The following is an 11,633-nucleotide window of genomic DNA, read 5'->3' as shown; positions in this document are numbered from 1 at the left end:
ATCCAACGTGCTAAGTGAGAATTGCATGTCTACTTTGCCTTCCTTGCCTTTCCTTAATTCCTTTCATTTATTCGTTTGCTTTTGTTTTTATTAAGTTATTCTTTATGGGGTATGTGTACACCTCTTGGCTTGTAATAGATAGGGCTTGAAGAGCATTTTGGTCCATTTCTCCCCTTCCCCTTTTGTTTTAGTTAGCAAATATAATAGGTTCATTAGATTGATTGCTTGCTTTTGTTGCTACGTGTTAACTTGCTTTATTAGGCTCTTGCATTTAGTCGAGCATGCTAAGTGTTATGTGCTACGTGTTTATAGGTGATTGGCATGTCTACTTGCTTTCTATAGTCATAGATGAATGTGATGGATGAATGCACGTCACCGCACTAGTCCAACGCTAGTTGTGGCTCATTGTCCCGTTTTCCACTAGTCCAACGCTAGTAGGAATTCATAGATATGGGCTAGTCCAACGCTAGATCCTTAGGGATTTCCCTCGCTAGTTCATACTTGCATGTTTCATTACATTTCATGCATTTTTCTTAGTTTTCTAACATTTGGCATGCTCTTCCAATCCTTTCCCCTCCATTTTAGGCTTTTGCATCTTCATGCTAGTTATAGGGTACATTTGCTTCAGAGTCCCCTTTCGATAAGGGAAACGAGCGAGTGTGGCTACAAAATAGCCTTAGCACGCTAGTTCTTCCTTCTAATCAAAGGGAAAATTAAAGTCGTGAAATTAGGAGTCATTTCCGCACCCGACTTGATGCATTCCTCTAGGTTCATGCACTCTCATTCTTATCATATCACTTCCTCACTCTTTTATCCACCTTTTTTCACAACTCATATTTTTCTCAATCCACATGCCATGTTTGTACATTTTTTCTTTTATCATTTATTTTCTATCTCACAAATTGCACCCAATTGCACTTATGTGTATCTACTATTATATTTTCATCCATTAGCACACAAACACCTTTATTTTCTCAATTGGCACACATGCACTTTTCTCATTTGCACACTTGCACTTTTCTTACATTTGCACACTTGCACTTTTCTTACATTTGCACACTTACACGCATACTTGAGTTTTCATTTGCATTGCCCGTGACCTCTATGAGGACTTTCCTTATTTGGCCACCACAACTCATGTGGTTAGGACAAAAAAGCTTCATAAGAGATATTTTAGATTTAGGATTGCATTTTCTTAGCATCCATTAGTCATGTCCAACATGCAAAACATACTTTGGGTAGAAGAAATTAGGAAAAGAAGGGCTAAGTCACGCAACTAGCTTTTGCTAAGGTAAGGGAGTGCCTTAGGCTTTGCCTTTGCCTTCTCCCTTATCAAATGTGACCCCCGATCCCTTTCTTTGGTTACGTAGACCTAAAAGTTCTTTAAAAAGGGTTTGTTTACTTTTCTTTCCAAAAATCACTTTTTGGGTGACTTGGTACACCCTAACTCTATACCAAGTGGCGACTCCATTTTCCATTCAAAAACCCTTTTTGAACTTTGTTTGGCCAAATCGTCGCATTTTCAAGTCCCACAGCCTTTTATTTTCATTTTCACACACGTTCACATACATATTCCACACACCACTTTCACACCACACTTCAAAAAGTGGGGCGCGACAGTTGGCGACTCCACTGGGGACTTCCTAAGTGGGTCCAAGCATTTGATTTCGCTATTCTTTTCCTTTTTCTACCCTTTTTATGAATAACATTTGGATATTAGGGTTGCATTTTTTCTTTTTTAGGATTTTTGCATTTTGCGCGTATCAACTCACTCGCTTACCCATTTGGCGTACGATTGTTTTGATGGATGAATGGTTTATGTATGTGTTTCCGCGCTTTGCATTGCATTTGGGTAGGGGGGACATTACCCTAGAGCCTCGCGTTAGTTCTCGATCCCTCCCCTCCAAACGAGCACTAGCATACGTGCATACGCTTTAATTATTCATCCCTCCTTTATTTTTCTTTTAGTGGCTTGTCACGCCACTCCACCCTATTAGGATATTAGGCGACCCACTTGGACGTTTGATCGCGACACGATGTGTGCGTAGCATGATCCGAGGGGTCACTCAACCTTCCATTTTAAGCTTTGGGTTCATAGCCTTTAGCTTTTAGTCGAAGGTTGATGATTTTTGATAGATTCACTCATGACATGTAGCCGTGACACGATGTGTGCGTAGCAATGTCTGGGGAATCGCTCGAGCCACCGACAAAGAACTTTGGGATTGATAACCCTTGGTTTCCAAGTCTGAAGGCTCGGGGACCTAAAACCTATCGAGTCTAGATGCATTAGTGAGCCAATACCTCATGCATCCATGATAGCTTGCCTAGGGTAGAGTCGGCCTTATCCTGAGCTAGGGACACTATTCACGAGGGGAGGGATCCAACCCCTTTTTCCTTTTTATTGCTTTTACTGCATTATCTTGTTGCTACAATGTGTTATGTGTACTTATCTGGCTGAACTAACTTTTCTTGGTTTTGTCCCCATTGCATTCACCAACCCTAGCGAATAAGAGGTCTGGCATGACCTTCTTTTAGAACTTACCCTTGTAGATAGGCTATTGCACGTTTAAAGATTTTGGTATATTGCATTCTTATATTAATAATGCCATATCATTTTAGGCTTACCCTGGCAAATAAAGGGTCCCTTAGGTCATATTTCATTTCAAATTGCATGTTTTATCGCTTTAATAAACTGGCATCATGCATAAACCCTAGAAGGGGAATGCCATTTAGGGGATCCCGCTATTAGGATTAAACTCACCTTGATTGTTCCCATGGGTACATAACCCTTCAAGGGATTGCACGTTTAAATTCTTGCCAACCGGAGAATGGGACTCGTAGGTAAGGTAATTGACAACCCGCCTCTTCCATTTTTAGATGGAGTGCCCCCGTCGAATCTACCAGTTGTTGGTACCGTCGGCCGAGATTCAAAGATGGCCTGCCCTTATGCTACCTAGCGAATTACATCAAGTAGCTCAATATTTAGGGCCAATTGGAGACCTTAAGGAGATCAAGCCCAATGGCTATGTAGTAGAAGCATTGGTACATCTTTGGGATCCGGAATGTTCGGCCGTTAGGGTAGGCAATAAGCACATGACAGTGACACTTGAGGAAATAGCCGGCCTCTTCAATTTACCCTTGCATGGAACCGCCTTAATTTTCCCATACGTTTCAGACAAGATAGAATTTTGCAAGATCATAGGATTGAGAGAGGCTGTATTGCGAGGGTCGGATCAGGCAGTCCCCGTGAACACTTTGTTTGAGCATTTTGCACTACGAAATGAGTTCGAGAGATATAGGGAAGATTTTTCATTCACATCCAAGGATGTTTGGGAACGCAAAAGGCCAGTGGTGTATGCGATAGTTATGGCGGGAGTTTATTTCTTCCCGAGAAGAGATCAGAAAATAGCTTTCAAGGTAGCAAAGGTTATACAAGACCTCTTTTCAGGAATCCGAAGTAAACAATGCACCATAATCCCGACCATCCTTGCGGACATTTTTCTAGCTTGTACCAACTGCCAGAAAGGGAAAAAGTTCTTCTACGGGGCTAATATAGTTTTGCACATCTGGGCCCTAGAACATTTTAAGAGACGAGCGTCCGTTCCGGAAAGTCTGCCAGTAGCTGGGTATAATTGGGTAATCACGCATCATAAGCGAGTCAACGAAGGGGGTCTGCCGAACGATGCGGTTGAATGTGTCAAATACTTAGAGATGTTGCCAGATCAAGACATTAGATGGGTATTAGACTGGACGGTTTGCCTTAGGCCGATACTCCGCACTAAAGTGTCAGATTTTGTTCTCCTATTGGGTACCCAAGGAATCGCCGCATACACTCCAAAGAGGTTCCTCAGACAGTTAGGACGTACACAAGAAGTGCCGCCTGTGGTTGATATGAGTAGGCTTACCGTCGTTTTCAGTAAAGGAATGTGCCCAAACGAGCTCCCTATGAAAGACCAGATTATCGAGGCATGGGTGACACTATCGGATGACGAGAGATTTCAATACATCCCGGAACTCAAGCAAAGGGGATTAACCACTCCGCAATACGAAGACTGGGTGAGAAGGTCCGCCACACAAGAAACACAAGATGAACCAACCGAGGAGGTGGGAAGGTTGAAAGCCATTATCGAAGCAAGGGATAAGGAAATTCTGCAATTAAGTAAGTCTGTCGAAGCATATAAAGGGATGGCGGAGCAAAACAAGCAATTGTATGAAAATGAACGAGAAAAGCGTCAAGAGCTGAAAAGGAAATGCGGAGAGTTATATGACCAAGCTGAACGTGTTAGAATTCCATATGCTAGAGAAACCAGGGACTCTGTATTAGATAGGCTTAGAAGTTTTGGCAATTTTGTACGGAATCGTCTTCATGACATGATGTAAATATTGGCAAGTTTATCAATGAAAGCAATTTTCTTTTGCACTCATTTGGAATTGTTGTAAAAAACAGGTTGTGTTACGGGTCCCATTTCGAAGGTGTTGCATCATGCTAGGCCTACCCTTGGCACAAAAAGGGCCCCCCCGATAGGACATGCATCCGAATTTTTGGAACATCTACTAACTCTTGTCTTTTCCTTTTTCTTTGTTTTGTTTTTGTTAAAAAAGTTAAGCCAGGGCTAAATCTAAAAGCGAGCCATTTCGTGTTTTCAGGTAAAATTTCAAAATAGCTTCTCGGAAAAGCCCCATTATTACGCGATCCAAAAGTAAAGCCCAAAAGAATCGTGTAGACATGAGTACTCAGCCAGAATCGTCTGATAAGACCGCTGCAACTACCCAACCGGAAGCCACAAGTCCCGGGGTTCAGTTGACTGAATTACTCACCAAATTTGGGGAAATGGCATCTGAAATGGTCGCCCAAAAGAAGTTGATCGACGAGCTCATCAGTAGCGGAGTGCAGCCCGAGCCTCCGCCCATCAAACAACCGGAATCCGAACCATTTGTCATTCCTCCAATTCAAACCACTTTTGAGAGAGTTTTCAAGCCGCAGTATACTTAAACTCAAAATCCTCCGTTCTATCCTCCCTATGGGCAAGGGTTTCAGCCTCAAGGTGGTCAAGGTGGTCCAAACATGCCTCCAGATCCACAAGCCTTTTATCAGACTACCGCAGAGCCTGTTGTGCCAGACCATACTGTTCAAACCAAACCAGAAGTTGGGGAGTCGTCTGCCCCGATTGATCTGAAGTTACTTAAGCGGTTGGATCGTTTCGATGAGTTCATCCGGAAAAGCCAAGGTTTACGCAAACAAGGGGTGTTAGACTACAATGATCTGTGCCTGTTTCCAAATGTACAGCTGCCCGTGGGATTCAAGACCCCGAAGTTCAATAAATATGATGGTACGGGCAATCCTAAGACGCACTTGCGTTTGTTTGCCAACAAGTTGGGCAGATCGGTGGATGATGAAAACTTGCCATTAAGATTGTTTCCAGAGAGTCTAGAAGGAGACACCCTCGATTGGTATTCAAACTTAAAGCCAGAGGAGGTGAAGACTTGGCTTGATCTGTCCAACGCCTTCATCAGACAATACGAATATAACTGCGAGCTAGCACCGACCAGAACTACTTTGGAAGGCACCAAGAGGCGACCATCTGAAGATCATAAGACATACGCCAAAAGATGGAGGAAGATAGCTGCCAAGGTTGAGCCTCCGATGACCGAAGATGAAATCATTCGCACTTTCATAAAAGCGCATGATCCTCCATACTTCGAAGAAATCTTCCGTATGACCGGGTGCACATTTGCTGCGATTGTGAATAAACTCGAGGAATATGATGATTTTGTGAGAGCCAGAAAAATTGTTAACGTTTCTGCCTTAAAATCACAAGTAGAAGCTTTGCAAGGGCAGGGGAGCAGTGGAAAGAAGCCGCAGTTTAAGAATAAAGAGGGGGAGGCAACTTTTATCTGGAACCAGAACCCTTCACCCAAACCCCGATACCAACCCAATCCAACCTACCAACCACATTACCCTTATTATTCAAACCCGCACCATGTATATACCACCAATATCCACCACCCTTGACCTCGCCCAAGCTAACCTAACTCACCTTTAGCTCCTTTTCAAATTTCTCAACCAAATCCGCCCCAAAACCGACCTCGCCCTCCATATAACCCAAGATTTCCTCCCCCAAATAGACCTGTTTACAACCATCCTCAACCCCCTGAACCTTACAACCGACCCCCTAGCCGTACATTTACCAATTTAGGCAGGCCTCTAGACCAATTGTTTGACCAGTTAAAGGCCGTCGGAAAAATTGGTATGGTACCCCCTCCTACCTATCCATATGGCATGCCCGCTTGGTATGACCCGCAAGCTGTCTGTGCTTATCATTCAGGGGCACCCGGACATTCAACTTTGGATTGCAAGGGTCTTAAGCATAAAGTTCAGGATATGATTGAAACTGGAGAGATTGTAATTAGGAAAAGGGAGGCACAAGGGCCGAATATAAATAGGAACCCCTTGCCGGAACATGCTAATACCATTGGGGTCATTCTGGACGACGCAGAGTATGACGAGCTAGCCCAAAAATTGGCAAGGGAAGCTGAGGTGTTTGGAGTCACAGACCGACCATTCATAATAGAAGATGAACCGTTTGAGGAAGATAAAAGGCCTTTTATTTTGGATCTCACTCTAGCTGAAAGCAAGGCTTTGGAGCCAGTGGTCATCGAATTCCCAGAGCAGGAGCCTGTTCTGAGTTTGCAGTGAGTGCCATGGAACTATGATGAACCTGTCATACAAATTGGAGAAAAGTCAGTTGCCAAGGAAGAGGTGTCAGTGGTCACCAGATCAGGGAGGATTGCAAGTCCGTTTGGAGCTACCGTTCCGATTCAAACAAATAACCCCGAGCTGCCCGCTAAACCAACAGTTACTAAGAAGGAAGCCTTGGATTTTCTTAAAAGGCTCCAAAGAAGTGAATATAATGTAGTCGAGAAGCTAAGCAAGTCGCCCGCCCAGATATCCATGTTGGATTTGCTTTTTTCTTCGGATATGCATAGGGATGCGTTGCTCGAAGTGTTGACCAAAGCCCAAATCCCTAAGGACATTTCAGTTGCTAATTTCTCACATATGGTTGGGAGTGTGTTATTTACAAAACAAATCACTTTCTCTGATGATGAGTTACTGGCGGAAGGCATTGAACATAACAAGGCTCTGTACATAGCTGTGAGATGCAACGGAAAAATTTTGCCAAAGGTGTTGATTGACAATGGATCTGCGCTTAATATCTGTCCTTGGAGCACCTTGGAAAAGCTAGGATTGCAAGATATCAAGTTGAGGCCTTCAGGGACCATAGTTAGAGGTTTTGATGGAGCACAAAGAGAACCTATAGGAGAAGTGGATTTAGTCATCGAGATGGGGCCTGCACAGTTTCAAATAGCTTGCCAAGTTATGCACTTTCCTAGTGTTTACAATATTTTGCTTGGAAGGCCGTGGAATCATAAGTCCGGAGCTGTGCCCTCTTCATTGCATCAATTGTTGAAGTTCATAGTAAATGACAAGTTGATAACTATCTTTGCCGAGCAGGATTGCCTCGTGATTGCTGATTCTGGGTCCAAAGAAGATGGTAGCCAAAACGCCACAGTGACCCCTCATAGCACATCCGATATCGTCTCCGTAAGTTGGATAACAAAAGAGGAACGAGCTCTGTCAAATGCCAGTGTCATGATGGCTAAGAAAATGATCCGCGGAGGATATGAATTTGACAAAGGGTTGGGACGTGATCTACAAGGAATTTTGAAGCCAGTGGAAGCTGTGGAGAAAAAGGATTCATTCGGTTTGGATTTCCGACCAACCGCTAAAGATATCAAAGAAATGAAGGAACGCAAGAGAGCAGAGAAAGAAGGCAGGCCAAGGGCCCTTGATATTCCGCCACTGCATTATACTTTTCCACGACCAACCGAGGTGATTACATCAGAGATTAACCCAATTGACGGAGTCGAAACTGGTTTGACTCAATTGTTCATTGGGGCAACATTTGAAGACAGTTTCCCAAATGAGGCTGAGTTTCCCGACATCCCTGAAGGATCAATTTTCAATTGGACAGCCGAGTTTCTTCGCATTCGGAAGGAGTTTCGGCAAACCTAAAGGGGTTTGCCATTCATGCGAATTCATGAAAATACTTCTGCATCTGTAAATAGCTAATGAAAGCATCTTTACCTTTGACTAAAGCTTGCACATGAAAATATTGTCAAGTTTTCATTTCGTTCCCGTTTGCTTTCTTTTGTTTCCGCTTTCAATCAAAGGTTTTATGAAAATGCACGAGTTGTTCTTGTCATGTTGATTTGTTTATTCGTTTGTTTATATTGTTGTCATATTGCTTGTTTATTTGTTTGTTGTATATTTGTTTGCTTATTATCCCACATTCGTTAATTCTTTCAGATGGCCAAAAATAAAATCATTTGACCCTTTGGATATCACTATTCTGGAATTCAATAATGGCAATCTCTATATCACTCACGACTTGGAGGTCTGGGAATCCGAGCTCCAAAGCGAGAGTGATAATGAGGAGGTATTCGATTCTTTTGCAAAGGACTTTGAACAAAATGAGGAGAAACCAAAACCGAACCTGAAAGAAACAGAAAAGGTTAACATTGGCACTAAAGATGAAGTTAAGGAGGTGCAAATTAGTATTCATTTGAATGGGAGGCAGAAAAAGGAGATGCTTGAATTTTTGACTATGTTCCAGGATGTATTTGCATGGTCCTATGATGATATGACTGGTATTTCAACTGATGTGGTAGTGCATAAGTTGCCCACAGACCCTACTTTTCCACCCGTAAAACAAAAACCCCGAAAATTCAAACCAGATATGAGCCTCAAAATAAAAGAACAAATTGAAAAACAGCTCAAAACCAACGTTATCATTGTTTTCCATTACCCTATTTGGCTTTCGAATCCAGTCGCTGTTCCAAAAAAGAATGGAGAGGTGCGAGTTTGTGTGGATTATAGAGACCTCAATAAGGCCAGTCCTAAAGATGATTTTCCTCTGCCAAATATTCACATTCTCCTGGACAATACCGCTGGGCATGAGATTGAATCCTTTTGTGATTGTTTCGCTGGATACCATCAGATTTTGATGGAAGAAGAGGATAGGGAGAAGACTACTTTTATCACCCCTTGGGGCACGTTTTGCTACCGAGTGATGCCATTTGGTCTAAAGAATGCCGGAGCTACTTATCAAAGGACCATGACCACCCTGTTTTATGACATGATCCACCGGGAGATGGAGGTCTACGTGGATGACATCATAATCAAGTCTAAAAGAGCAGAGGACCATTTGGTTGATTTGAAGAAGCTGTTCGAAAGGTTGCGAAAGTACAATTTGAAACTAAATCCTGCAAAGTGCGCCTTTGGGGCACCAGCTGGTAAGCTGTTGGGCTTCATTGTTAGTAAAAGAGGGTAGTTGCCAATTTCCTGAGAGATCACATCATCTGTCGCTTTGGAGTACCCGAAACACTTATTACAGACAATGCCAAGAATTTGAACAATGACATGGTAGATGGACTATGCGAGCAGTTCAAGATCAGACACTGCAACTCTGCCATTTATAGGCCTCAGATGAATAGAGCTGTAGAGGCCGCAAACAAGAATTTGAAGAAGATTATCCGCAAAATGACTGAAAGGCATCGCGATTGGCATGAAAAGTTGCCTTATGCATTAATGGCGTATCGGACTTCTATCCGGACATCGACTGGGGCAACGCCATATTCACTCATGTATGGAATGGAAGTTGTATTACCAGCTGAAGTTGAAATTCCTTCGCTACGAATCCTCATGGAGGCTAAATTGGAGGAGGCTGATTGGATAAAGCAGCGCCATGAGCAATTGACTTTGATCGATGAAAAGCGGCTCAATGCTATCTGTCATGGTCAGTGCTATCAGAAACGTGTGGCCCGGGCTTACAACAAAAAAGTCCATCGGCGTGCATTCGAAGAAGGTGACAAAGTACTAAAGCGAATTTTGCCAATGCAAGATGAAGCTAAAGGCAAATTTGCTCCGAATTGGCAAGGGCCATTCATTGTCCAAAAGGTATTACCTGGCGGAGCACTTATTTTGGCAGAAATGGATGGACGAACATTCCCTCAACCCATTAACTCAGACATGTGCAAGAAGTTTTTCATTTGATCATGCAAATTTTCTTTAGAAATTCATGCAAATGGCGAAATGCAAGTCAGGCCATCTTCTTTTACACTTAAAACATTTTATCTCTACTTGTCCCCTTTGAGCCATCAGAATTGACAAATCTTCGTTTGATAACCCTTGAGAATTGCAAACCCCACACTGGGGCAAATTTATTTTGAAAGAGAGATGATCAAAAAGAAAAGAGAACCCCACACTGGGGCACATTTAGTTTTTAAAGAAAAATGCCAAAAGTGAGGAAAATGCAATGAAGAAAATGCAAAGAGACAAAATCCGATCAAACTGGGGCAAATTTTCCTCAGTTTCGTTCAAAATCGGAAACGATTTCAAAATAGTGCAATCTCAAGTTATTTCACACCTCGCATCAAAATTTGCTTTCAAGCCTCAACTTTTCTTAAGCACCCCACCTGACCTCATTACAAAGCCCAAAGTCCTGGCTTTCGTCACTTGTTGCATTTCTATTAGGAAATTTGTTAATCAACTGGCAAGTGATGTCCATAACGCCTTCGCCTAATCTTACAAGGGAAGTGCATTTTACTGATGCCAGAAATCTTTAACTCATATTTCTGAGTCGATCATGGTCGAGGTACTTCATTGTTCTTTAGGTGAAAACCCGAAAGGGCGCCTCGAAAAAAAGAAAAGAGAAGAAAAAAGAAAAGAAAAAAGGAAAAAAGGAAAAAAGAAGAAAAGAAAAAGGAAAAAAGAAGAAAAGAAAAAGGAAAAAAAAAAGAGAAAAACAAGAAAAACAAAAAGACAAAAACAAAAACAAAAAGGGCGGGGGCAACCTTGGTGAAAACCCGAAAGGGCGCCAAGGCAGGTTTTCTCAACAGACGAGCACGAGAAGGAACAGCTGGTGACCTGGTTCATTTGGACTTTCCCTCATGATTGTGATACTTCTGCCAGTATCGAATTCCGAAGCAAATATATCCAAAGTCTTGAATATGATATTCGTTGGCCAAATTTGCATTTTTCTTTACGAATATTCTTTTGCAAAATGTATCCTTATAAACCTCTTGGTTTCTCTTGATTATTTGCGTTCGACTGATTGTGGTTGTCTGCATTCTTTTGCATGCTCATCCTGGCCTGACATAGGAAATCATCTTGCAACTGCTTTTTATATGACAAATTTTTCATGCATCATTTTTTCACCATTGGATTCGAATGGATGATGAACCCTAGGGTTTGTGCAAGGTTAGGGGATTCACCTATTAAAGTGGGTAAAGTGCAACAAAGCTGCTACATAGATTTGGTGACGTGGTAAATACGTACTTTATCAGTCTCAGAAATGGAAATGTTTCAAAATTACAAGTTCAACTAAGCCAGACGCCGCAGAACAGAAGCAAAAGCATCACAAGACTCATGTTTACACGATTCTCAAGGCAAACCGGATCAAATGATGGTGGCAAGTCCGTTATTTCTTCTTTTCTTGCAGGAACGTTGTGTTCGGGTCAGTCCTGTTTTTAAATTCCTGTTCGGATCAGTCCCGTTTTAAATTCCTGTTCGG

The 11,633-nt window shown here is 42.4% G+C and overlaps 1 protein-coding gene across 1 annotated transcript; it reads left to right on the top strand.

The window, feature by feature from the left end:
* The first annotated feature begins 5,065 nt into the window (after window positions 1-5,065).
* Window positions 5,066-8,074, top strand: LOC140006358 (uncharacterized). Its single transcript, XM_072048171.1, has 3 exons — window positions 5,066-5,884; window positions 6,227-6,693; window positions 6,988-8,074. Exons 1-3 carry the CDS (start codon window positions 5,066-5,068, stop codon window positions 8,072-8,074), a joined length of 2,373 nt encoding a protein of 790 aa, XP_071904272.1.
* Window positions 8,075-11,633: the final 3,559 nt, after the last annotated feature.

Source organism: Coffea arabica, chromosome 5e (genome assembly GCF_036785885.1).
Source record: "Coffea arabica cultivar ET-39 chromosome 5e, Coffea Arabica ET-39 HiFi, whole genome shotgun sequence".
Taxonomy (NCBI): Eukaryota; Viridiplantae; Streptophyta; class Magnoliopsida; order Gentianales; family Rubiaceae; genus Coffea; species Coffea arabica.
This window is presented reverse-complemented; position numbering and strand designations above follow the sequence as displayed.